Here is a 25,239-nt window from a genome sequence, read left to right on the forward strand (position 1 = left end):
ATCATTTACAACATGATGTAAAGTTACGGTCGTCAACCGATGGAGAAGAGCTACAACTTTGCATTAGTGTGTGATTCGGCTTTGAAATATGACGATTTGACTTTGAAACATGGCAATTCGGCTTTGCATGAATGACATCTAGCCTTATAGTGTCCTTGCAGTGTCCCATCTCAATTTATAGTGGAGGCGCCCAACATTGCAACAACTACCTGACTTGCAACAACGCCACCTAGCCTTTGTAGCGGCACGGGTCCTTGCTTGCAACATCAGTGGCACCTCGAGCTTGCAATGGCTCCAACCAGACTTCACAACGATGCGGTACCCGTCTGTGGCGGCGGTAGCCGGTATTGAAGCACCGGCCAGCTTTGTAGTGGCGTGCTCCCCTACACGCAACACGTGCAAAAAAATGTTTCTAGCATGGTGAAACATTTCCACATACACTTCACGGGTATGTGATCGTATTTTGGAAAGGAAACATTTTTTGTCAATCACATTCAACATGAAAATTATGTGTATACAACAAATTCTCTAGTGGCAATAAAATGTTCACAACGCATGTAACATGAAAAATTAACACAAGCAACATAAAACAATTAATATGGAACATGTATGCATTCCCGAAAAAACTTCACAACACATGTCATGCTTACACAATAAACAAGAAAACATGCTCTGCCCATGTGTGTTCGACTTGTAGCGGCAAAGGAAACCGCCCTTACAAGGTCACATGCCATGTTTGCAGCGTGACAGGCTGCCTTTGGAACACAAAAGAACAGCGCGACATGCTCGCAACATCGACACACTTCATCAGCAACATCGGCACAATTTGGGTGGTGATATGGCAGGATGGTCAACAAGTCAAGTACTCCCTCCGTTCCAAAATAGATGACTCAACTTTGTACTAATTTTAGTACAAAGTTAGTATAAAGTTAGGTCATCTATTTTGGAACGGAGGGAGTAGATGCCAGTTACAACCAACAAAAACAAATACAATCTCCACCAACAAGTCAAGTAGATGCCAATAATCAAGACATCTACAACTTATTAATTTAAAGTTTTAAATGTACAATGCAAAAAAACCATACAAACAAAACTGTATCATTCTCCCTTACTGATGAAAGGTCGTCAGATAGGAGCGAAAGACTAAAATATGCACGACTAATTAATGGTATGTACTACTCCCTCCGTTCCTAAATATAAGTCTTTCCACTCTGAACTATATACGAAGCAAAATGAGTGAATCTACATTTTAAAATTTGTCTATATACATCCGTATATAATTTATAGTGGAATAAGACTTACATTTAAGAACGGAGGGAGTACTAATTAAGAGGACTCAGAATATGGGTGGTGATATAGCAGGATGGTCGGCAAGGCAAATAAATGCCAGTTACGACGAACAAGACCAAATATCCATCTTCACCGTCCTCTACAATAAATTCAGACATGAGGTTGCAAAACATAACAAGCAAAATAACACACAAATTGTTTGATTCTCCCGAGAAAGGGAAGGTTGTACGGTCGTCAGATAGGAGCAAGATCATTGGCCTCATAGAGAAGATTAGATCGTTCCACATGAAGAAAATTCAGACATATCCTTGTCTATAATTTAGTTTAATCCTGGGGGGGGGAGGGGGGGGGGGAGGGGGGGGGGAGGGGGGGGGATATAACAGATGGTCGGCAGGCAAGAAGATGCCAGTTACGACGAACGAGACAAAATATCAATAGTCGCCATACTAAACCCCGATGCAAAATCCCCCAAGAACAACCAAAAAGACAGGTTGACAACAAGCACACAGAATTGCAGCTTGCTCCAGACACAAAATCCTGCAGTTTCTAGTGAAAGCAAGCATGCTTTATACGCTGGAATGAGGCAGTCTCAGCTACAAGCTTGCAGAATCTCACGACAAAAATGGTGATAAGAGATGTAGGAAGGTTGGTAAGCGGGTTGCCCATTAACATGGGCAGGCCGACCAGATTTCCTTCCTTGGTAGTTTGACACAGCCGAATCTGGCAAAGCAAGACGATGGTACAAAGAACCCAGGCCTTGGTACAATGCAGCCCTGATGCTCATGCTTTAATAGATGAACAAATGGTTCTGAAATGCAATGGTGAGCAGTCAGACAATGCTTTCTAGGCAAATGCATCTCCATCAGAACACAGCAATGTTTGCTGCTCGGAGCCCAGTGCATATCTTCTTCCATACCACACAACCAAGCTATAACTCAAAAAAGAAAGGGAAGAGTTGCGATGGAATCTGTAGCCCTCAATTTTTTTTGGATCATGCGCTGTCCAAAAAATTATTAACATATTTTAAAGAATGCAAGACGGTTCAACTAGTAGACACTAAAAAGCTGTTCAATTTGGCTTCAGAATTGCAGAAAGACAGCATGGACACATAGCAACCGATCAGTCCCAAAAGATGGTATGATTAATAGGTTTTTCATCACTGGCCAAGCATGAACAAATATGCCTCTAAAATTTCAGCATACATCAAATCTGAACTAACACAACATGCTAGTCCTGCACGCAGAGCTCAAAAGATGCAAATCTGAAGGCATTGAATAAGCTTCCAGGCATCATATAGTTTCCTAAATTTTCATCAAAAGAAAAGCGTGATACCAAAGGCATAAAAACAACAATGAGATGCATTTGAAATGAGAGGAAAATGATTGTTGGCGAAAGAGATTATCAAGCTCAACCCAACTGCCCATTTTCCTCAAATTAATATAGCAGGAAACACTTTCAGTAAGAAATGCACATCAAAAGGCATTTAACCGATACACACTTATCCTGCAAAGGCAACAAGCGAGAAAAAAGTGAAACCACTTTGTATGCAAAGCAGATGGATTCAGAAGCACTCATCCCATATGAAGGATAATGAGAGGAAAATGATTGTTGGCAAAAGAGATTATCAAGCTCAACACAGCAAAAGGCATTTAACTGATACACACTTAGCCGGCAAAGGCAACAAGGGAGAAAAAAGTGAAACAAATTCGTATGCAATGCAGATAGATTCAGAAGCATTCATCCCATATGAAGAACAGAAAAAGGCAAGCATATTCTTATGCTGTCATGGAAACATACAACAATGGCGCAAAAATACACAGAAGTGTCAGATTAGATGAGAGGAAAGTGATTGTTGAAGAAAGCATATAAAGGCCTAAACAAGCTGTTCACTTTCCCCCCATTGGTATAGGATGGAAAACTATCAGCAGTACATAAAAAGTGTTCCTGGAAATTGCAGCAAGCTTAGCCATTGCCACAGAGCATGGAAATTGCAAGACAACTCGGGGTAATCTGAAGTTACTATGTGCCACAAGGTTTTCATGATGCATTTGGTGGCAAGGCATAAAAAACAGATGTGCATACACAATGGCTAAAACATACACAGCAGATCAACCACATAGAACCAATATTCAACTACCAGCATAGTCATTAATCCAAAACAGTAGGTGCTAAGCTTAGCACATCTAAGAACGAAATTTAAGAGTAACAAGTTTTCTCATGGACCAAAATAAGACCACTGTATCAAGACAAGGCAGTTCAACTCTTTAATCCACAAAAACAGATCATAAAACAGAAAAGAAACATTATCTAGATAAAGCAAGATGGCCCATTATACCCTTCAAGCAGCAGCAGCGTCTGCACTCTTCTCACCGTCACCACCCTGAGTAGTTGCTTTATTAGCCTCTGCCTCGGCAGCAGCATCCATCTCCTGTGCAGTAGCATCAACATCATCTGTAGCCGGACGAATCTGCTCCTCCTCTGGAAGTGGCTCTTCAACATAATCGTTCTCAAATGCATCATTAGGAACCTGATAGATCCTCATCTGTGGCTTTGCAGGATCTTTCACAAGCACATACTTGCCCTCTTCAAACTTCATGCATATGTCCACAATTGACTTGACAATTCCCCACATGTTTGCAGTGTTGAGGTTGATCTGGGTAGCGAAATCCCTTGGCTTGTAGCCCATCACAGTGAGTATGGAGTGGTTGAAGTGGTCGCGGGGGTGCACACGTGACACATAACCCAACTTCATCATGTCTGCGCCAGAAAGTAAAGCCTGGGCAGTCCAGCGAGCGAGCTTGTTGGCATTGTTCTTGAGCTCTGTAGCAAGCACAGCTCCGCGCTGGGACTCGAGCTTCTGCTTCCAGTCAACACCAGTAATCTTAGGATCAAACTCATTGAGTGCATTAAGAGTGAGGAACTGGCGAGCACCACTCGGATCAACACCGGCAGCATGCACTTCACAGCGAGCAATGATGCTAATATCATCGTCCAGCTTCCAGCGGCGATAACGGTAGCAAACAGGCGCCGCCTCCTCATTCTCAGAGGCAAACGGGTTAGGCTCATCAAAGGTAACCTTCTCGCCATCACGTACCAGCACCTGCTGCGAGAAGTTCTGGTTGATGTAGGTGGCCTCGACAGCAAGAGCCGGCGCGGAATTGATGTCATCCTTGTTCTCAGGGAGCTGCTCCTGCGCAGTCTCGTTGACAGTGAGCAGATCGAGCTGGGAGCCCTCGCGCTTGTCGAAGAAGAGCTTGTTGCCGACGCGCTGCACGACAATGTCCCAGGAGAGGATGCTGCGGGGTGTGCACATGAGGGCGGCGAGGATGGCGTCGGTGGCGAAGACGGTGGCCTTGTCCTCCTCGGCGAGGCGGCGGATGATGGGGTCGTCGGTGGTGGTGATCTTGAAGAACTGGCGGTTCTTGAAGCGCTCGAGGCGGCGGGCCGTCTTGGGGTTGACGCGGTCGTAGGCGCGGTCGTACGAGTCGACGGCGCCGCAGACGAGGAGGTCCTCGGGCTGGTCGTTGACGGCGAAGGAGAGCTTGGTGAAGTTGGCGAAGGGGATCTGCTCGAGGATGGTCCAGTCGGGCTGGATGTCGACCGAGGGCTTGGCGGTGTTCTGCTGGTTGCCGCGGAAGCCCTGGTGGTGGTGGGAGCGGTGGTTCTGGTAGTGGCGCTCGCGGCGGGCGCGCTCCTTCTCGGCCTCGCGGCGCTTGGCCTCGACCTCCTCGTCGCGGCGCTGGGGGAGCTGGGGCCGCTGGTTGAAGCGCCACTTGGGCCCGAAGCGCGGGTGCTTGGGCGGCGGCTTGGCGTCCACGAGGCTGAAGGACGAGTCCTCGGCGGCGGCGGCGAGCGAGTCGTCGGCCGAGGAGAAGTCGAAGACCGAGTCGCGGGAGGCGGCGGCCGCGTGGTGGCCGTGCGCGCCCGGGTGGCCCGGGTTGCGCGTCCAGTCGGCGATGCGGCCCAGCTTGTCGGAGCGGGAGAAGGGCGCGAAGGGGATGGAGGCCGTCGCGACGGCCCCGCCCAGCAGCGGCGCCGCGCCCGGGGCGTCGGGAGGGCCCCAGCCGTCCGGGTTGAAGGGGACGACGCCCACGTCGAAGCCCATGGTCGCGGCGGCGGCGGCGGTGCGGGTGGATCCGGAGGCGGAGGGAGGCGGCGGCGGTGTGGGTTAGGGTTGGGTGGGACGCGATGGAGGAGGACGGGACGACGAGGCTTTAGGGTTTGGGTAAGCGAATATTTATTTTCTGAGTGGCCTCTACCGGGCCTATGGCCCACATATCAGCGTGTACTCCGTGGACTCACATGTCGGCGTCCGATCCCGGCCCGTTAAACAAGTGGAATATTTCTCCACATGAAAAAAAGAATCTGATATCTCTTGACTCAATATTTTTTATCAGGTCTCTGTTTTTTCTAAAGAATCTATCAGATCTCTGTTTTCTTATATACATAAAAATGAAATCATATCTCTCAACTTTTGGCTATGTTTTTTTCAAAAACAAAAACAGATTTTAGGTGATTGGCAGTGCTTGGATTTACTATAAGTCCGGAAGAAACGTTCTCCAGTTATCTTGTTATAGTTCGGACCATGTTTTGAAATCATGTCATGAACACGTTTGGAATTCGGAAATTTCGAGCGAAACCGTTATGTGGTACCAAGACACCATAGACCAACACACCAAACAGGATTACAGGACTCCTTCACAAAACCGCACTGTTCAAACAGAAAACCTTACAGTGCGTGAGGAAACATCCCAGGTTTCAGACAGCAGGCAGCCGGTTCAGCACGGTACCGTCAGCACTGCAGGACGGAGAAACTAGCACAGTACCAGCATAAATTTCAGGCTCTCACGCTTTTATTCTGTCCGAGTCCGACTCGGACGACACTCGGTGCGACATCATCATAATGTTCCCGATCCCATACCGAACTGTTACAGGCATCAACAGCCATGGAATGGCATAGCGCGGTGGATAACAGCATGTCTGCGACACTTCAGTTCAAAATTCAGCAGGCGTTACACGACGTCCGGAATACTTATTACTAGAGCAACGAGACGGCATGGGCGCAGCAAATGGCAGAGTTCCGTTCAAAAAAGGCATGGGAGCTACTCGGTGGATTCCTTGTTCTCGGCGGCCTTGGCCTCCTCGGTGGACTCCTGGCTCAGGGTGGACTCCTGGTTCGGGGTCGTAGCCTCCGTAGGCGAGTTGGCACCCTCTGCAATGGCAAAGATGGCAAAGCGATGCTTGTGACGATGGCAAGATAAATGTACTGGATTGCCTGCATGGTATCTTGTAAATATGAAGTACCGTCGCTGTCAGTAGATGCATGAAGGAACCGTCGTGAACGGGCTTGCTGCTGGGTAGGCTGCAGGAAGATCGAGGAAGATGTAAGCGACCAAATAAATTCAGTGTAGCATGCAAGTTAATTTCATAATTATTACCGCATTTGACAGCAAAAGGATATCAGCTCCGCAAGCAAAGGCTTGCTAACGAGAATGAGGTGGCAAAACGTGTAATTGACACTGAATCCAGTTTAAATACTGGGCCAGAAAACTGGATATGTGATCTATTGGATTGCTAGAAAGAACCCCAAATACGCAAATGGGACAGCTAGCAGCTGGTGCCAAACGGAGAAAGTATCAACAGTAGTGGTGTAGTACGTTTGATAGCAAAATCAGCTCCACAAGCAAAGAATTACTAACAGAACTAGGGGGCAGGTACCTTGAACTGAGTTCATTTTGAATAGTAGGCCAAAAAATGGATATGTAATATATTGGGTTAATAGAAAGACCAGCAAATACGCTAATGAAAGAGCTAGCGGATAATGTGAAACGGATACAGTATCAACAGTGGTGTAATACAAGGTAAGCACATTCTTGCAAACAATGAGTGCCAGTTTTAGCACCTGTAATTTCGGCCGAAGTGCTTCAAGGGGCCCTTTAGGCTTTTGAGGATGTCCTCCTTGCTGCAGGAAACCAAACGATCAGGTGAGCAAGATCGCGTAGGAGTTGCATTGCTTCCTCAAAATCCATATAGCTTTCGAAAAGAACGGTAGAATACCTTTCCCAGAGCCCAATCAGCAGAATCAAAGTAAGCTCGCTCATGGTCCTGATAGACATTTGAACACAGTTGAAACTAATGGATATGGAGCTAAAATTGATCTTACTTCCCTGACTGCTTTATACATAGATGACATAAACTGTATATATACATCTAATAGGTAGTAATATATTTAAGGCAATGATACCTTGGATATGAGTGGTGACTTTTTGGGCAGTACTCCTCCATACTTTTTCTTGATTACTGCTTCCTGCAAATACTCGGTAAAGTCGGATTGTGCTTATGGAATATATTTTTGACACTTTTACAGTAGAAAGTAAATTAGTAAAATCGTACAGATGGAAACATGCAAGCACACAAGGTTAATCATTACACTTGTTAACAAAAGATAATACCTCTTGCTGTGCTGATGGCATCTCATTTCCTTTATCCTGGTTGGCAGTTTCCACTTTCACATCAGAAACATCTCCTTCAGGCCTCACCTGGCCAGTAGTATCATCAGATGGCTTCTCCGACATACTGTACGAACGGATGCTCAAACAAGCTACAAGAAGATGGATTTCATATCAGATAATTTATCTCAATGCCATCAAAATTAGTAGGCATAAAACACGCCAGGGCATAGAAAAATTGGAAAGAAATCTGAAACATAGTCTTGGAAATATATTGACATTTAAACCATAGTGCAGCAGTACAAAGAACATGTTTACATAAATAAGTACTGAGAAGTCAATGCAATAAGACACACAAAATTTACTTTGGTAAAAATGGAGATAAATAAAACTGTGTAACCCATCCTGGGGTATCTCTATTTTGGAAAAGGGAACCAGACACCAACTAATACTGGTCCAGTTCTTTAACAGGCCTTGCAGAAGTGTTTCTAAGTCATAACATCGAACCTAACACCGGCATGCCATCTTAAACAGGGTGACAAGCAATAACTGCAAAAGTGGCAACGTTCTGAACAAGGCTATTGTCCTTGACAGGACTGGATGAAGGCAGTCAGCCTGAGCCCAACAAATGCACATAAGCAGGCTTGGGCAAAAATTTCTGGAATAAAAGGACCGTGGGGCTGTTGCTCTACAGTAAATAGTCAAAAAAATAGAGGTACGCGAAGCCAATAAGGAAAGAAGCGCAGCATCGACGATTTAACCTCTCTATGGCAAATTAACACTTCAAGAGTGCTAAATGATATATCTGCAAAAGTGGCAACGTTCTGGACAAGGCCATTGTCCTTGACAGGACTGGATGAAGGCAGTCAACCTGCACTTGATAAATATACACAAGTTTTTCCCAGGACTTCAGTACAAGCACTTGACGCGAGCAAGTAACAAAGTACAGCACCGGCGATTTAACCTCGCTATGCATGGCAAATCGACAACCGAGGGCGCTAGATGATACAATGACAAGATCTGCGATCATTTGTGTCCGATGCATGACCTGCCACACAACCCAGTGCAGAAAACAGCGACACCGCATACACAAAATGAGTTCCTTCTTTCCGGTCGCCAAGCTACGAGCTACTCTGTTGGACAAGGCCTTCTAGCACATACGTGGTGAATCAAACTCTGGGGCGTGACGCGCAACTGTACTGAAATACCGCCGGTCAAGGAAATTTATGGTGCCCCGAAATTCCGCCCGTTCCTGGCGAGCACGCGGCTAAAGCTACCGCCGCTCGTCTGAGGCCTACCGAGGCCGGATCTAGACGGCGCGCCCGAGATTCGTGGGCGGCGGCGAGGGCCTGGCTAATCGCTGGAGCTCGTACCTCGGGATCGGACGGGGTCGCGGCGATGCGGGACGCGGCCGCGCGTGGGAGGCGGAGGAGGCGACGGAGACGCGTGGGAGGCGGAGGCGGGGAGGGGTATGGGGAGCGAGGCCGGCGGCGGCGAGGCCGGGCTAGGGCACGGCGGTGGCTGGGCGGCGGTGGTAGGTCGCCAGGGGAGGGGGGAGGGCGACGAGGAGGAATCGGCGAAGAAATGCAAGGGACGGTGGAGGGGAGGCGAGCCGCGGTCTATGAGTGGTAACTGAATCTGATTCCACCTTTTTTTATTTTTTTTATCTTTTTGCCACGAACGGAATGGAAAAGAGGAAAATGTACAAGGGAGCATTCTGCAAAAAAAAAAACTTTTTTTCTCTTTTCCAAATTCGGTCGCTTTTTGGGCCCGATGAAGCGCAGAATGACGGGGGCGATTCAAATGTCGTCACTGCACATTTGAGGAACACGGGGGTAGATTCTCTTTTTCCGGAATTTGAAATTTTCAAACTTCAAGATGATGAAATTTATCGAGCTCCATCATCTCTTTTGTTTTTGCACCTTTTCGTCGAACTACGGCTCATAACATAGAGCGTAAAATACGCCGATTTCAAGGTTTCAACGATACGATGAGGAACTGGATTTTCAAGTAGTGTTCACCATCAATCATCACCCACGGCCTATGATGGTTTACCAGAGTCGAATAGCTCCCCGCAACAACAACAACAAAATCGAATAACTCATCTTCTACTAACAATATCTTTATTTATATTACTCTCTCCTTTTTTGGTTTGTAAAGGCATATGCATTTTAATTACTCTCTCCTTTTTGTTTTGCAAAGGCATATGCATTTTTAACTCAGGTCAAACGCTTTAAAGTCTGACCAAAATTATAGGAAAAATGAAAGCATCAACAACACAGAATCAATATCATCAAATACATCAAGAAATGCATTCTCGTAGGATATACATGTGGTATATTTATAAATGTTAAATATTTTTTCCATAAACTTGGTCAAACCATGAAACTTTTGAAAATTTTGGCTTAGGAGAAAATCGTATGCCAAATAGGGAGTACATTCTTATACCAAGGGGCTCCTCAATTCCAAAGATTTTTTTCCTGCTCTTTTTTGTCCCTCCTTTGAGTTTGATTGTACCCCGAGTCGACAAAAATTGTCGTCAAAACATAAGAGATGCCTGTGAAATTGTTATGGACCAGAGAAAATCCAAAATTAAAGCCCCGTCCCTATCTGCGTGCCTCCATCGCGCGCGGACAATCTGCTGAGATCTGTTGATACCAAAGTTCTGGTGCAGAGACAAACAAGAGGATCAACAAAGGGGATCAACAAAGGGGATCAGGGATAACTGAACACTAACGCACAATCACTGTGCAAAGCATACCGTACATGAAGATACATATATCAATAGATTGCACTCTGGAGTAGTTCCTCCTCTTCCCCTCGACAGTCAGGCCTACAACAAGGGGTGAACTCTTTGCAACTCAGAACAGCAGGATCACGTTGGTAACTGTGATGCAGATGACAGCCAGGGTCGCGACTATCGATCCCGGACGGAAGGCTCTGCGCAACCCTCTGTTCCTGGTGAAGTACTGAAAGGCGAGATACACGGCTACCGCCAAAGATAGTATCCTGCCAGCTTGAGTTCCCCTGTGCACGGGAGGTAGGAATCTGAGCGAATGAGAAAAAAGTAATACCCTAACAGATACAGCAGTAGCAGTATAGCCAAAATAGGGAGAATGTTTCATACCTCAGACTCATCACCTGGTAAGGAGCAATGATGATAAGCCACATTGTTGAGAGTGGAAGCTCCAGCTCACCTGCCATAGACATAAAGCATGCGCCGTAAGTAACATACCCCAGTTGTATGTTTTATCGATTATCCAATCAATGTTAGCCTGATGTTTGAATCCTCCTTGTCACTCTACCTGGAGTGGGTAAGAACAAGCGCACCAAAATCGCTAGAAAAGCAGTCCACAGTCCATATTCTCTCCTAACATTAGGATTTGATACCATAGTATAAGCAGGCCAAAAGAGAGTATTCTTATGTCAAACAAACGGGAAATGAATCAGATAGCTCTTTGCACCAAATAGCAGCGTCTTACTTGATCCATGGGATTACACTGCTAGGTGCTTGCTGTGCAAACCATGGCATGAGCAAAGATTTGTGTATGCCAATCTCTTTAGAAGCCAATAGCACACTGCAAAAGGCAAAAGAGTAACAAATAAACTGCTGCGCTGCGTTGATACCAAGTTTTGATGCCAAGATGAGCAAGAGGATCGACAAAGGGGGAGAGAAACTGGCCATCAAGAAGAACTGAACACTAACACTGTATCACACAAGACACAACTACTGCGCAAACCATACCATACATGAAGATACATACTATCAGTCATGTCACAACTCACAGGTCATTCTTATTACGATAAAACAAGCTACAAGGTCCGACAGGATGATGCACTACAAGGTTTCTCTTTATTCATCTGCGCTCTGGAGTAGCCCTTGGCAACTCAGAACAGCAGGATCACATTGATAACTGCGATACAGATGATGGCCATGGTCGCAACTATCGATCCCTGATCAAAGGCTTTTCCTATTCCTCCGGTCCTGGTGAAGTGCTGAAAGGCGAGATACGCAGCTAGTGCCAACGACACTATCGCGCCACCTTGAGTTCCCCTGTAGATAGGAAGTAGGACCGGAGAGAATGAGGAAAAGTAACAACCAGGACATAAACTGTAAAGCTAAGAACCTAACATACGCAGCAGTAGGCTAGCAGTACAGCTAATGTCTTTCAAAATGGCGAGTGTTACATACCTCACATTCATCACCTGGTAAGGAGCAACGCTGACAGCCAGCATTGTTGACAGTGGAAGCTCTAGCTCACCTGCAATAGACAGACGCACATGCATAAGTAACATATATCTGTTCCATGTCTCATCAAATATCATACTTGATTTTAAGCAGGACGTATGTATCTTCCTTGTCACTCTACCTGGAAAGGGTAAGAACAAACGCACCACAAGCGCAAGAAAAGCAGTCCACAGCCCATATTCACTCCTAAAATTAGGAATAGACACCACAGGATAAGTAGGCCAAAAGTAAGTGTTCTTGTCTCAAAAAGAATAAACACCCAGTAGCTATAGCAAGGAAAGGGGAAAAGGTATCATCAGATAATTCTTTGGGCCAAATGGCAGAATCTTACTTGATCCATGAGATTACGGCGGTAGGTGCTTGCAGAACAAACAATGGCACGAGGAAAGATTTGTGTATGCCTGTGCCTTTAGCAAGCAATAGCACTCTGCAAGAGGCAAAAGAGTGATAAATAAATGCTCAAATAATAATCGTTGAGGGGGTGGAAGGTTACACTGTGTGCTTCTTCAGAATAATCCAATCATTTTATGACAAAACCAAATATGTTGCAGAATAAAAAATCTACAAGGTGAATAGTAGGAGCTGAGTTTTCGAAGAATGCATCACTTTCAGTTATACAAGATTGCCCGGTCCTCAAGAAAACAACTACAACTTGGGAGTCATGGCCTGAACAGCCCCCCAGTAACTCATCCAAGATCTGAAGCAAGATCACCACCTCGGCGTCAACAGTTACCGTCGCAACATGAATACACGCTAGTACTTACGATACACCGGAAGCATAAAGTAGATATACTACGGTTCTGTGGCAAGCTAAGCAAGTCACCAACTGGAGCGAAACCCCTGTAAGTTCTGTTCAACAGACTGATGGTGTTGACGTGACTGGAATTGATACCTTGGGTCAATTTCTGCGTTCGAGTAATATGACATTCAAACTTTTAATACGAAAACCATGCATTGTCCTGTGATACAAAAGTGGCGCTATTAAACACACGGTGTTATGTTCAAGTGCAAGCAGACCGAAAATCTGGCATCATCCGTCATCACACCGTATGGCGCTGCAAGTAAACTGTGTGTCTAGTTTATTAAACACACCGTGTTATGTTCAGGTGTAAACAGACTGATAACCTGGCATCGTTCGTCACTATCTATATACTTCCTCCGTTTCTAAATATAAGTCTTTGTAGAGATTCCACTATAAAACACATACGGATGTATATAGATGCATTTTAAGTGTAGATTCATTCATTTTGTTCCGTATGTAGTCCATCTAGTGGAATCTCTATAAAGACTTATATTTAGGAACAGAGGGAGTAGTTCTTGTAAAGTGTGTTGATGTTTGCTCCTGTCTCCAAGAGCTGTGAAATCTCGCTGCCCTCGCAGGCAAAAGAGCGAGCAGATTCGGAGCCCGGAAAGCAGTACTGCCGGAAAGGCTCATGCGTTTCTGCACGGGCAAATCGTGCCGGAGAAAGGTACTGGTTTATGGTTGGGTAGCGACGACGAGGGGAGGGGGGCGAGGCACTCACGCGGCGGCCGCGACGGAGACCCACTGCGTCGTCGGCGGGCTGAGGTACGCCGACGCGTTGCAGACGATGCCGCTCCCCCGGCTCCGGCATGGCCGGACCAGCGACTGCGGCCTCAGCGGCAGAGCGGCGCATCCCCTGCAAACAGGAAGACGATAAGATCACCAGACGGCGCGGTGGGTAAGCGAATCGCACGGACGGAAGGAGAGCGGGCGCCGAGGGAACCCGGCAAGCAGGCTCACCTGAGCGCGCCCGTGGTCCGCACCGGCACGGCGGCCGCAGAGAGCGGAGAGCAGCCCGCATTCCGCGCCGTCCGCGGCGGCGGCACGGGGCAGGGCGCTGCGGTGGGGATCACGAGGCGCAGCGAGATGGACATGGTCGCGGTATCTCTCGGCCGAGCGGGCGGGTTCGCCGGAGCTGGAAGCCTCACGGGCGGATGATGGTGCCCGTCTCTAGAAGATTGTCGAACTGAACTGTAGCGGTACTGCTGGAGTGATGAGGTAGGGGGGTGGGCGAGCGTGAGTACATCAATCAGATCAGATGAGCGTGAGGCCACGTGGCGGGGCCTCGATGGGCGCGGGCCTCACGTTGGCGGGTGCCGACTTGCCGTGCGGCGACCGCGTCCACGGCCTCGGCCTCGGCTCCTGCGATGCATGCCTGCCGGTGAACGCACCGCACCGCCAGGGGAGAGGTGGTCGGCACGGACGGACGCAGACGGGCCGGGGGACGCGTCGACGGTACGTGCTAATCTTCGTCCCACGGCACGTTGGGAAAAGACAATGTGGCGATGTTACGCGACGAAATCGTCACTTGGAGCCATGTATGTACGTTACGATCAGGACTAATTATCTCGCCACCTAACAATAAAGGACCTGCACTGCACGCAGAAACAAAAATGGACTACTTGTCTCATGGAGCCAGTCACACCATACAAGTACCCATGGAGCCCGACTTTTGTATTATTTCGTGATTTGAATACAAACATACTTCAAAAAAAATGAACCCATGGAGCCCCAAGTTTCAAACAATTCAAAAATCACATTTGTGAAGTTTTAAAAATAGACGTGCACATCGGATGTTGTCTACAAATGTGTACATTTACATGATAATAAACTTTTTTTTGCGGGAGTTATTTTATTTTAATACATGATAATAAACGTTGTTATGGCATCTCTAACCGGTCAATCCCTCAAAACAGGTTAAAGGAGTAAAAATTTCGTTTTGAGGAGTTAAACCGGACATAGCCGAACCCTTATCCGGTTTTACCCCTAAAAGATTATACTCCTCGCGTAGGCCGTCGAGTATATCTACTCGATCGTGCCTCAACCTCGGGATAAATTTCCCCCTTCCCTGGACCACCTCTCTCCCTCGCTCACACCGCATTGACGCTGGTCGCCGCCCAAATCCACCCTGCACCTTCGTCGGCGCCACCGCCAACACCACAATCTAATGATCGACAAGCATCGCCCTCGAAGTGGCAGGATCCACCTGCCAAAGCTCTACGCCGTCAATTTGAGGTTTGATCCGCGTCGCGGTGCGCAGCAGACCCGAGCACGCGGTGACGCTTCCCCCCTCCCGCTCCTCCACCAACCTACCGTCGTCGCCGTCGCCGAAAAGGAAGTACTACAGTGTAAGGCACCGGCCATGGGGCGTGGGTGTCAGAAATCAAGGACCGAGACACCAGTCAGCTGAGCTAGCGGCGAGGTACGACGTGAAGGCAGTGAGCCTTTATGACAGGCATGCGAAGTTCAACTTCCCCCTCGACAGTCGCAATGTCCTGATGTTCATCGCCATTGACCCCCCAGCGGTCTCCCGCCGCGAGGTGCGGGGAAATCGGAGGCCTTTGAGGGTCTCGAGATGACACGCGTCTATGAGGACTACATTGTGGAGCTCTACCGGAATCATCCGGAGCTCGTCGTCGAGGAGCAGCGACGACTCGGGCTATGCAAGGGGCTATCAACGAGGCCGGACCATCCGATGGGGATTTCATCGACCTTTCCTCCAGCGACTCAGGCTTTGGTCTGACGACGGTGACTCAGACGGCTGCATCAGTTGGAAGAAGCTCGAGAACGAAAGCGGTTAGTTATTTTTTGTTTTTATTTTGTTTGAATCATTTTAGTTGGAAGACACGCACGCAGACCGCCAGGCTCGGCTCGGAGGAGACGCAACCCGCGCGTCACGGCGCCATGTGCGTGGACGCAAGGCCGAGACCTCCTCAGCGCCGTGGGTTAATCGGCCGGCGAGACTAACCAAAATATTGTATATGGTACTGTATTTTTCTGCGAGTGTATTTCTATGCTTTTACACGCACAGACTTACTTAATGAACAAAATATTAGAGCATACACATATATGCGCAGCATCCATTAAACATCCCTAAAATATGGGTGAACTGGTTGCTTTTTTTACTACATCCAGGATAGTTACACAATGGACTAAGGGCAAACTGGTCTTTTCACTTCACTCTTAAACCATTGAGAAAATTCCTTATTTGAAACTATCTTAAAATCTGCTTCACACTGGAAAAGTTTTTTTTCCCTATTTGACACAAGTTCTAAATTTTATTCCCTATATGACACATTCGTCCATTTTAAACCTAAATGACACCTGAAAAGACTCTTTTGCCCCTCATGTGGTATGTGTGGGGGCAATAGCGCACACACGCAACATCATGCGAGGACAGGAGCACACACGCAGCAACACATACACATGCACCAACACACACGCAACAACATGCACGCGCGCGTGCACACACACACAACAACACACGCAGCAGCAGCAGCACACACGCAGGCAGCACATAGGCACGCAACAGCGCACACACACGCGCACGTACACACACACACGCAGTAGCAAACACACACGCAGCAGCAACACACATGTGCGCGTGCATCCACACACGCAGCAGCACACACGCGCGCGCGCACATACCGCATGAGGGGCAAAATCGTCTTTTCAGATGTCACTTAGGCTCAAAATGAACGGAAGTGTCGTATAGGGAATAAAATTTAAGACTAGTGTCAAATAGGAAAGAAAAACTTTTCCAGTGTCAAGAAACCAGATTTTAAGACAGTGTCAAATAAGGAATTTTCTCTAAACCATTTAGTGTCTAAAATGGAAAGTGTCAAATAACGAAGGAATTTTTTTAATTTTGGACCAAATAGAGAATCAAATTTTAAGAAATGGCCAAATAAGGAACAGTTTGTCTAATTCACATCTAGATGTTTTATAAGGATATCACATCTAAGATCCCACAAATAAGGCAGTAATAAGGAAAAAAAAAGCTGAAAAAAAAATAGACCACAAACATAGTGGACATCAGGTTAGATGTGTCCTAGACAGACCCAATAAGGAATTCTCTCCCTAAATTTAAGAGTTAGGCTAGGAACCAGATTTTTTTGAAACTTTAAAAATTGAGTTTTGATTTCTTTTTCAAATTTCCGTTAGCAATGAGCACTATGGATCAGGAGCAATGTGGATTAGGAATCTCTGCTTCATCCATCCCCTCTGCTCACAAAGGCCAAAGCGAGCTTTCTAGGTGGATCGGACTTTGTTCGTCCCTCCGGCGGCTGGCAAAAGATGCTTCAGTTCAGTGGCTTTGATGAGCCGAAATACATATTCATTTGCGCAGAAAGTTAAAAGAATTAATCGGAAAGTGGATGATGACGACCAACTCCAGTAGCATGCCCAGCGACTAAGCCACTACTACTGAAGTCAGTCGCTAACCAACTCGTTGCAACAGATCGATCCTCACACGGTGACAAAGACATCTCATCAGATCGGATCAGATCAGATAAATGAACAGGCATAGCGCAGCACCTCAACACGCTTCTTCTTCAACCGATGGCAGTACAGAGAGATCCGGCAAGCACGGATTACAAGCGGATTACATGGAGGGGATCGATCGACCGAGCAAGAGAAGAGTACGCAGACAGGCAGGAGCTAGGCTACTGGTAGTACATGGTGTATCGATCTATCTAGCCGGCGTAGATGTGGATGTGGAGGGCGAGGGTGAGGATGGTGAAGGCGGCGAAGAAGAGCAGGGTGTGGACGAAGATGGCCTTGCCGTTGGTGTGGAGGCCGCCGAAGTCGACGTGGCGGTGCGACCCCGGCATCTCGAACAGCAGCCCCGGCGACAGCAGCACGAAGAGCACCACCCCCACCACCACCGGCGCCCAGTCCGCCATCCTCCGCCGCCTGCTCTCCCTCGCTTCTTCTTCTTCTTCTTCTTCTTTGGTCGATCTGATCTGATCTCACGGCTATGAACACACAGAAGTACTCGGGAAGACTCGGGGGAGAGAGGGCGAGTGGAGTGGGGGAGTGGATTCTGGAGTATATAGAAAGGAGGCCGCGAGCGGCGGAGCAGGGGAAAGTAGGAGGCAACAAAGGAGCAGCCGTCACGGTCACGCGGACGGTTGGCGCGATTCGATGCCTTGCATCGGGTGGGATGCAAGGCGCGCCGCCCAGCCGACACCCGTGCGTGCCCAGTGTACCTGCGCGTGTCGTCCAGATGGTGGGGGGTGGCAAAGGGGGAGGTCAGGTGTACGTACCGTGTGAAGGGGGAACATACCGTGTGCGGCGTGCCACGGAGTACTACAGAGCAATGACAGCCATTGGATTCGTATCACACCAACATGCTCAGTGTGCAAGCATCCACTTAGCTAATGTCATAGTACAAGCCACACTAGAAAAGTGATATATTACAAAAGGGAGACCCGTTTCCATGGCCGTGATTGCTGCTGCGGTCATGGAGCCTATGTTTTTTTCGTTTCATCTATTTTCCCCCACATATTTACTCCCTCTGTTCGGAAATACTTGTCGTCAAAATGGATGTATCTAGAACTAAAATACATCTAGATACATTCAGTTCTTCGACAAGTGTTCACATTTTCGAACGGAAGGAGTATGTGTCATTAGTAATTTGTCCCATGGATCAACGGAAAATTGACCAGTGGAGCATCTTTTATGGGCTTATACAATCGCGTCCCTTCAATTCTGCTCGCACGGTTGCCAATACCCGTAGCACGGTAGCATGGGAAGGCCCGTGTCACCTGATATGCTGTCTGTGGAGGGGTACAAGGAAGTGCCCCGTTTTTCACAGGACTTAGCGGCACAGTCGGCCGGCCATGCATTTTTTACGAGTGTGGGGGCGGCTCAGGGTTAAACGAGGAGAGAGATGATTCACACTTCTCATTGGGGTGAAAAATGAAATGGACGCCCGCACGCCGGCCACGAACCGTCTTGGCGGGACAACTCAACATGGAAATGGGCCCTGACACCCGCATTTCTGTTGGTTTTTATCTTATTAAGGGACGGGATAGGCATCTTTCTAAACCCACAGGGCTGCTGATGGGTACATTATAAAACCTAGCATGTTTCATGGGTTTTAACCCGTTTTAGTAAAACGGGTACTCGATCCCGAAACCCGTCAACATAAATCCATCTACTCATCCAGCCTCGAGGCCCATCTAAATACACGAATACGAGTACACAACCGGCCAGGCGCCCCAGCCCCTCGAGTGCACGAGCACCCCTCGCTCGTTCGCTTGAGCCGTCTCGCACAGGGCACAGTCGCACACCACACAACACACGGGACACACACAATCCTAAACCTAAATCTAGTCCTTCCGCCACCGCGTGAGCTCGATCCCATCTCGCAGCGCTGCGCGACCACCTTCTGTGCCATCGAGCCGCCTCCCTCCAGAAACCCTCCACGCGTCCTGCAATAAGAAGAAAGGGTGCCACCACCAGTGACGAACTCAGTGGTGGCGTCTACCGTGGCCCGAGGAAGAGTAGGCCGAGGGCTTTCCAATCCGATCCCCAAGCCTCCATCCAACTTCAACGTCCGCAAGAAGTTAAAGACGAGGTGAGCAGCCCGGTCTTGCACGATATGCTCGTGGGGACGGGTTCCCTGTGGGTTTAGGGGACAGGCAAAAAACTAGCCCCGTGCACGGTGACGAAGACGAGAACGGGTTTGCGATTTTCTTGTGGGGTGGGTTTGGGCAAGCAAAACCTGGTGGGTTTCGTCCCCTTTGTCATCTTGAGGGACAACACAAGCAAGTTAAGAGCATCTACAACCAGACCTCTCAAACCACCCCTCATATGCCCGCGGACGCCCCGGTCAGTGACCGGACAGGAGAGAGAAGAAAAAACGTAATCCAATCGGACCCCCCATATCATCCCTATACGCCCGGGGGCTGTCCGCGAACCCTTATATCCATCTCAAATATGGGGAGGATATGAGGGCTTGCGGACGCGTCTGGGCAGTCCGCCACGTAGGACGCAGCCCCACCCGGACCACCTTTTCTCTTTTCTTTATTCGTTCTTTTATTTCTCTCTCTTTGTCTCCATCAATCACGTGCAAGTGACCGGACATATGAGGAGAAAAATAAGTAGTGTGGCTGCGCAGATGGATAAATAAGGGCTCAAAACGGACACGTCTGGTCGCTGACCAAGCGCGTCCGCAAGCGTTTAAGGGGTCATATTGTTATGTCCGGTTGTAGATGCTCTAAGCCCGAGGGGGGGTAGGTGGCTGCCCACGGGGGCTGGAGTGGCGGCAGTGGGCGTAGTGACCAGTTCGATCGAAAAACTAGCACAGTCGGTCTCAGCACAGGATTCAGGAATCCAGCCCTGTTACTAGGAAGACAGCACAGATCCGACGAGCTTTTCAACTTCTTCTGTTTGTGCCTCCATCTTTTCTTCTTGTCCACGCTCTCATCCAAAAAGGTTTGCAGTTTGCACATCAAACACACACATAAACCATTCACTTAGAAACGCAAACCAACAGCTTGATGAGGTCCAAGCAAGCAACCACGGCAACAGCTAATTAATGCAGACAGAAAGACAGAGGCTACTGGCAGTTAAGTAAGATGCATGTAGCACCACAAATCTCTTTATGACTTCTTACACCGACAAGATTTGGGGGGAAAAAGCAAGTTACAGCACCTACAAGATGCACTAGGGGATGGATGGATGGTAAACAACTCCACCACTCCTCTAGGGAGGGTGGTTCCAGGGAGCCAAGTACACATTGCATACAAGAGCAAAGGCCTAACAGGGTAGTTTCAGCTCACATCGTCTACTGCTGCTGCGAAGGGCGGTAGCCGAACCCGGCGGCGTAGCTCAGGTAGCCTCCAGACGAAGCGGCAGGCTGGGGCTGCTGCGCCGCCGCGCCGCCGTAGGGCGCGTAGCCGCCTGCCGCGGACGGCTGGGCGCCGGGGCCGCCATACACGACCTTATACTGGGGTATGTTGTTGTACGACGCGGCGGCGGCGGCGGCGGCGGCTGCTGATCCTGGGTTGTACTGGTACGGCTTCGGGGCGGCGGCCCTGTACTGCTCGCCACTGCCGCCGTAGGCCGCATAGGTGGCCGCGTCATACGCTGCGGCAGGCGGCGGCGCGTAGTGGTACCGGTCGGCGGCGACCCCGTACCTGTCGGGGTAGGCGGGCACCGGCGGAGGGGCGCGCTGCTGCCATGTGCCGACTGGAGCTGCGGGCCTGCGGGGAGCTGCCACAGTGGGCCTCCGAGGAGCTGAAGTGCCACCGCCAGAGACCCGCTGCTTCTTCGCGTAGTTGCGATTAGCAGAACCTGATGGCCTTTTCGCGCCCTTTGGTTTCAGCTCGTTGATGCGTTTCTGGAGAGGTCCAAGTGGACACTCCTTCTGGAGCTTGTACTCCTCGATGCACTTGATTATGGCCCTCAATGCAATTAGCTCGTGGTTCTTCAACTCATCCTGCACATGTTTTTTTTATCAAATCACAACACAATTAGCTCAAAATTCTCAACAAATGGAAACTGGATAAGATGATAAGAAAACTAGACATGCAACTATTTAAGCACAGAACGCAATAGACAATAATCCACCATGTACATTAACTACTCTGGATTCTGAAGCAAGGGAATGACATGAGGCAGTTGGGTGCTATACAACCTAATAATTCAGTCTTGTATCATTCACAGACAGCAGCACGACGAAAGTTTTTTGGGGGCTAAATACAACAACAGATTTCTCAATTATGACTTCTTAATTTAATGTTCGCAAGATTACTGATAGCTCATCCAAATACATCCTGATACATCAACATGAACAATCCTTATAGCAAGAAAATAAAGGAGAGTATTTTAGCAGTGAATTCCTAAAGCAAGAAGTGTGGAGTTGATAAATCCTGCGCTACTAATAACTAACATGTGTTTGAAAATCATCAACGTGTCAAAAAGTAAGTAGAGAGAACAGACCACTGAAGGAGTTGCACCGGCATCTCCCTTATTGTTAAGTGAGCCTTTTATCTCATCTACATATGCCTTCAAGAGAGGAGCAGGAGGAAAAGCCTCTGACAGCCCAAAGGCTTGTATGAATTGAACTGCATCAATTTGCCTGTGTTTCTTAATCAACTCCTCAATAACACCTGCAGAACAAATGATCAGCACTAGGACCATAGAATACCGCATTTATACATAACGTCTACGGTATTCACATAGTAGTAAGCTATTTATTCCATAGATAGATGGTTGTGGGGCCTAGCAGTAAATCATGACCGGCACCAGCCTGGTAAATTAAGGGATGATAATGCCTTGCGGCATTCTGAGTGGATACCAACCTGGTATTCTCTCAGTCAAACCAAGAGAGCGACATAGCTCAGCAGTCTGCCTGCGACGAGAAATGGCAACTACAATCTTGTATAGTTCATCTTCGTCAAGCACCAAATCAACATTAAAAGTTGTAAGAAGCTGCAGGAATGCATGTGCTTCCAATGAGTAGCCATCAGAAGCATCAAGGTCAACCTCAGCTATCTTACTCTTCCACTCTTTGGCAATTGCCTTGGCTTGCTCCATAATTTCAGAGCTCCAAGGGTGTTTGCCACCCGGCTCCTTCATTCCTATTGAATGTGCTAGAGCCTCCATCAAAACAATACAGCTTCTGCGCTGCCCCTGAGCGGAGTAATTTATATCCCCAGGCAGTTGGTCTGGGAAAAAACCCTCCAAGGAATCAAGTACGAAGCGCGCAGGGTCAGTTGCACATTTAAGTGCAACACAAAGTTCATCACGAAAGCCAGCAAGTTTTTTTGAATTTTCTGAAATATATTTCAGAAGGCCTTTAGCGTCCATCTGCTCACAGAGTTCCTTCAGTGCAGGGCGTGGCTTAACCTCAACTGGTGAAGGTTCAGATGGCTTGCCCGACCCTTTAGCAGAGTTATGCTCGTCTGAAGGGAGCGATGTATTGGTGTCGTCGGTTGGGGTTTTTACCTTTTTGTCTTTGCTTCCATTGGCATCAAGTATCTCAGAAAGCTCGACATTATATTTTTTGCGCACCTCTGCTAGGGTAGAGACGGCAGCATCCTTCAGCTCCTGAAGCTTGTTCACAGAAGCACGCTCTTTTGCAGAAAGATCAGCTTCTTTCTCAGCAATCAGCCTACGACCTCCGGCTTTCTGTTCTTCTAATGCCTTCTGCTTTTCTTCCAGTTCATCGCACTTGCTTCTGTATGACTTCTCAAGGTTCAGGAAATGTACTTTGATATCTTCCCACTGAATGCCACTTTGCAATTGTAGGGATGCTTCTGTGTGGGACTTCAGCTTGCCAAATACTTCAGTAAGTTGTTCTAGCAACGCCACCGTTGTTGACTCCGAACCGCCAGAGATGTGAGAAGCAGCTTCAGTCGCCATTTGCAACCAAAATAATGACAAACTGTAGAGATACAGTATTAGATCCCAACATCTAAAACGAGCAGTATTATAAGTACTAACTTATGACAAATGTATTAATCATGCATTAGCAATATGGAGACAAGTGCAAAATAGAAACCACGGACAGATAAAGAAGTCAGTAATACACACAACCTAGTGCGGTCAAGAGAGTACAAAAAAAGGGGAAAAGTTCAGAACAACTAGGCACCAAAAGAAAGACCATGTTTGGCTTATCTGAGATGTACTCCCACTAGGAAACCCATTGGAAAGAACATGTGGGATAACATAAGCAATGGACTAATGAGAACTCGAGCAGTGCTCGGATTGCTAGCAGTATCCGTGGCATGCTCGCGCCCACCCTCGTTCGAGGCACAGCCTCCTCAGGCGCTTTCCGCTAATAAAACAAAGTGTCCGTGGGTCAAATTTTATTTAAAGTGATGGACCAAAGATAATCAGAACAAACGAATGCGGCAAACCCCCATCCCCCTGATTCACCCCGACATGCTCACACTCTTGAAAAGATTCTGATTTTGCCAGTGTAGGGAAGAACACCTGCAATGAACAACCCCCCCGCCTAACCAACAAACAAGAACAAATCCCTTTGAATTCTAGGCCCCCTGCTACGCACAACTCCAGAACTTCCCAATAAATCCCAACAAGAACATACCCCGTTGAATTCAAACAAGATCGTTAACCCTATTCAGACCTCGACCTATTCGCAAATTCGGATTGGCTAATTATCCTCAGGGGGCGGATCTAGATGGTGTGCACCGATAAATTGCGAAGGTTTCCTCCCAAACGGGAGGGATTGAACCAGGGGAATCGCTGGATGGAAACGACCTGGCTCATACCTCAAGCAAAGGAGACCGACGGCCCAAGACCGGGGGGGACGCGACGGAGACGGCAGGAGCGCGGCGTCCCGGCGGGGAAGAACGGGGGACGGCGACGCTGGCGAGAGGCCGGGGACGGGGGCGGGGGCGGGGGCGTCTGGGGTACGGCGCGGCGGCGGCGGCGGAACGGCGATGGTGGTGGCGACGACGGACGAGGCGGAGATTTAGGGTTAGCGAGCCTGTGGCCGAGAAGGTAGCCTGTGCGACGTGGGGATTACTGCGCTAGCGACTTATGGGCCGTTCGATGGGAGAAGGATGGGCGAGATCCGGCGCCTGGGCGGTGCTGCTGGCACTTTTGCGGAAGGCCCCCTGCCGCTTTTGTGTACTGGTCCTCGTATTTTGCAGGATAGAGCGAAGGGGGACAAATTATTTACTCCTTTTTTTAGACAAACTCGCAAAACTTTATTAATCCGTCACAATGTTTACAGATACGAAGAGAAGATCTCCAGGTTGGCCTAAACACACATGACCCCCTAACGAAAGACCATGTTTTGCAAGATTGTGAGCCTCCCATTTGAGTCTAATAAATTCATGTCTAATTCAGCTCATGGCAAAGGTGGGCAACAGTCCGGCCTAGGCACGACACACGGAGGTCTGTTTATAAGCGGGTCGTGCCGTGTGGGCACACGGGTCTCGCCTCTGGGGACAGGCACGACAAATTAACTAAACGCAAAGAATGTATCTCACTTATAGCGAGTATAGCGCATGTCTCCTGCCTAAGGGACCCCCCCCCCCTCCCGGTGAACCATTTTTCGTGTTTTATTCGTTCACTCGGATTCAATTAATACCCTACGTGAACATTGTATAAACATTTTTTGTGTGCACGTTGAACATTTTTTCAAATACATGATTTTTATCAAACATATATTTTGACGTCAACTTTTTTTCATATAAGCCAAGAACATTTTTTATATACATATTTATTGTTTTTCACATACAAGATTAATATTTTTGAAAACTTTTTTTATGTCTACCTTTTTCCATACACATTGTAATACATGTTTTGTATACATCGGGAATATTGTTATGTGCATGTTCAACATTTTCTAAATACATTATTAACATTTATTAAACCATACTCCCTCCGTCCGAAAATACTTGTCACAAAAATGAATAGAAATGGATATATCTAGAACTAAAATACATCTAAATACATTCATT

At 47.9% G+C, this 25,239-nt stretch overlaps 5 protein-coding genes and 4 non-coding genes across 9 annotated transcripts; all 9 read right to left on the bottom strand.

Moving 5' to 3' along the window:
• Nucleotides 1–1,332: 1,332 nt before the first annotated feature.
• On the bottom strand, nucleotides 1,333–1,428 carry LOC120973025 (small nucleolar RNA Z43). Its single transcript, XR_005767152.1, has one exon. It is a non-coding gene; the product is annotated as a small nucleolar RNA Z43 (small nucleolar RNA).
• Nucleotides 1,429–2,116: 688 nt separating this feature from the next.
• On the bottom strand, nucleotides 2,117–2,204 carry LOC120973110 (small nucleolar RNA snoR118). The gene has a single exon (XR_005767228.1). It is a non-coding gene; the product is annotated as a small nucleolar RNA snoR118 (small nucleolar RNA).
• A 160-nt stretch (nucleotides 2,205–2,364) lies between these two features.
• On the bottom strand, nucleotides 2,365–2,456 carry LOC120972937 (small nucleolar RNA SNORD96 family). Its single transcript, XR_005767070.1, has one exon. It is a non-coding gene; the product is annotated as a small nucleolar RNA SNORD96 family (small nucleolar RNA).
• Nucleotides 2,457–2,655: 199 nt separating this feature from the next.
• On the bottom strand, nucleotides 2,656–2,800 carry LOC120973111 (small nucleolar RNA snoR135). The gene has a single exon (XR_005767229.1). It is a non-coding gene; the product is annotated as a small nucleolar RNA snoR135 (small nucleolar RNA).
• Nucleotides 2,801–3,398: 598 nt separating this feature from the next.
• Nucleotides 3,399–5,534, bottom strand: LOC109732968 (eukaryotic translation initiation factor 3 subunit D). Its single transcript, XM_020292178.4, has one exon. The coding sequence runs from the start codon at nucleotides 5,393–5,395 to the stop codon at nucleotides 3,629–3,631; it is 1,767 nt and encodes a 588-aa protein (XP_020147767.1). The 5' UTR covers nucleotides 5,396–5,534; the 3' UTR covers nucleotides 3,399–3,628.
• A 579-nt stretch (nucleotides 5,535–6,113) lies between these two features.
• LOC109732970 (uncharacterized) lies at nucleotides 6,114–9,470 on the bottom strand. The gene is made up of 7 exons (XM_020292180.3): nucleotides 9,113–9,470; nucleotides 7,743–7,891; nucleotides 7,535–7,597; nucleotides 7,348–7,395; nucleotides 7,193–7,252; nucleotides 6,595–6,652; nucleotides 6,114–6,502 (listed from the first exon to the last, which is right to left on the bottom strand). The coding sequence occupies exons 1-7, from the start codon at nucleotides 9,453–9,455 to the stop codon at nucleotides 6,393–6,395; spliced, it is 831 nt and encodes a 276-aa protein (XP_020147769.2). The 5' UTR covers nucleotides 9,456–9,470; the 3' UTR covers nucleotides 6,114–6,392.
• A 1,997-nt stretch (nucleotides 9,471–11,467) lies between these two features.
• Nucleotides 11,468–14,142, bottom strand: LOC109732969 (cold-regulated 413 inner membrane protein 1, chloroplastic). Its single transcript, XM_073506576.1, has 6 exons — nucleotides 13,751–14,142; nucleotides 13,512–13,646; nucleotides 12,320–12,415; nucleotides 12,110–12,174; nucleotides 11,932–12,001; nucleotides 11,468–11,793 (listed from the first exon to the last, which is right to left on the bottom strand). Exons 1-6 carry the CDS (start codon nucleotides 13,882–13,884, stop codon nucleotides 11,628–11,630), a joined length of 666 nt encoding a protein of 221 aa, XP_073362677.1. The 5' UTR covers nucleotides 13,885–14,142; the 3' UTR covers nucleotides 11,468–11,627.
• Nucleotides 14,143–17,301: 3,159 nt separating this feature from the next.
• On the bottom strand, nucleotides 17,302–17,844 carry LOC109732959 (uncharacterized). The gene has a single exon (XM_020292169.4). The coding sequence runs from the start codon at nucleotides 17,692–17,694 to the stop codon at nucleotides 17,485–17,487; it is 210 nt and encodes a 69-aa protein (XP_020147758.1). The 5' UTR covers nucleotides 17,695–17,844; the 3' UTR covers nucleotides 17,302–17,484.
• Nucleotides 17,845–20,367: 2,523 nt separating this feature from the next.
• Nucleotides 20,368–24,351, bottom strand: LOC109732967 (FRIGIDA-like protein 4b). Its single transcript, XM_020292177.4, has 4 exons — nucleotides 24,040–24,351; nucleotides 22,105–23,189; nucleotides 21,743–21,912; nucleotides 20,368–21,239 (listed from the first exon to the last, which is right to left on the bottom strand). Exons 2-4 carry the CDS (start codon nucleotides 23,165–23,167, stop codon nucleotides 20,586–20,588), a joined length of 1,887 nt encoding a protein of 628 aa, XP_020147766.1. The 5' UTR covers nucleotides 23,168–23,189; nucleotides 24,040–24,351; the 3' UTR covers nucleotides 20,368–20,585.
• Nucleotides 24,352–25,239: the final 888 nt, after the last annotated feature.

This window comes from Aegilops tauschii, chromosome 1 (assembly GCF_002575655.3).
Source record: "Aegilops tauschii subsp. strangulata cultivar AL8/78 chromosome 1, Aet v6.0, whole genome shotgun sequence".
In the NCBI taxonomy this organism is placed as follows: domain Eukaryota; kingdom Viridiplantae; phylum Streptophyta; class Magnoliopsida; order Poales; family Poaceae; genus Aegilops; species Aegilops tauschii.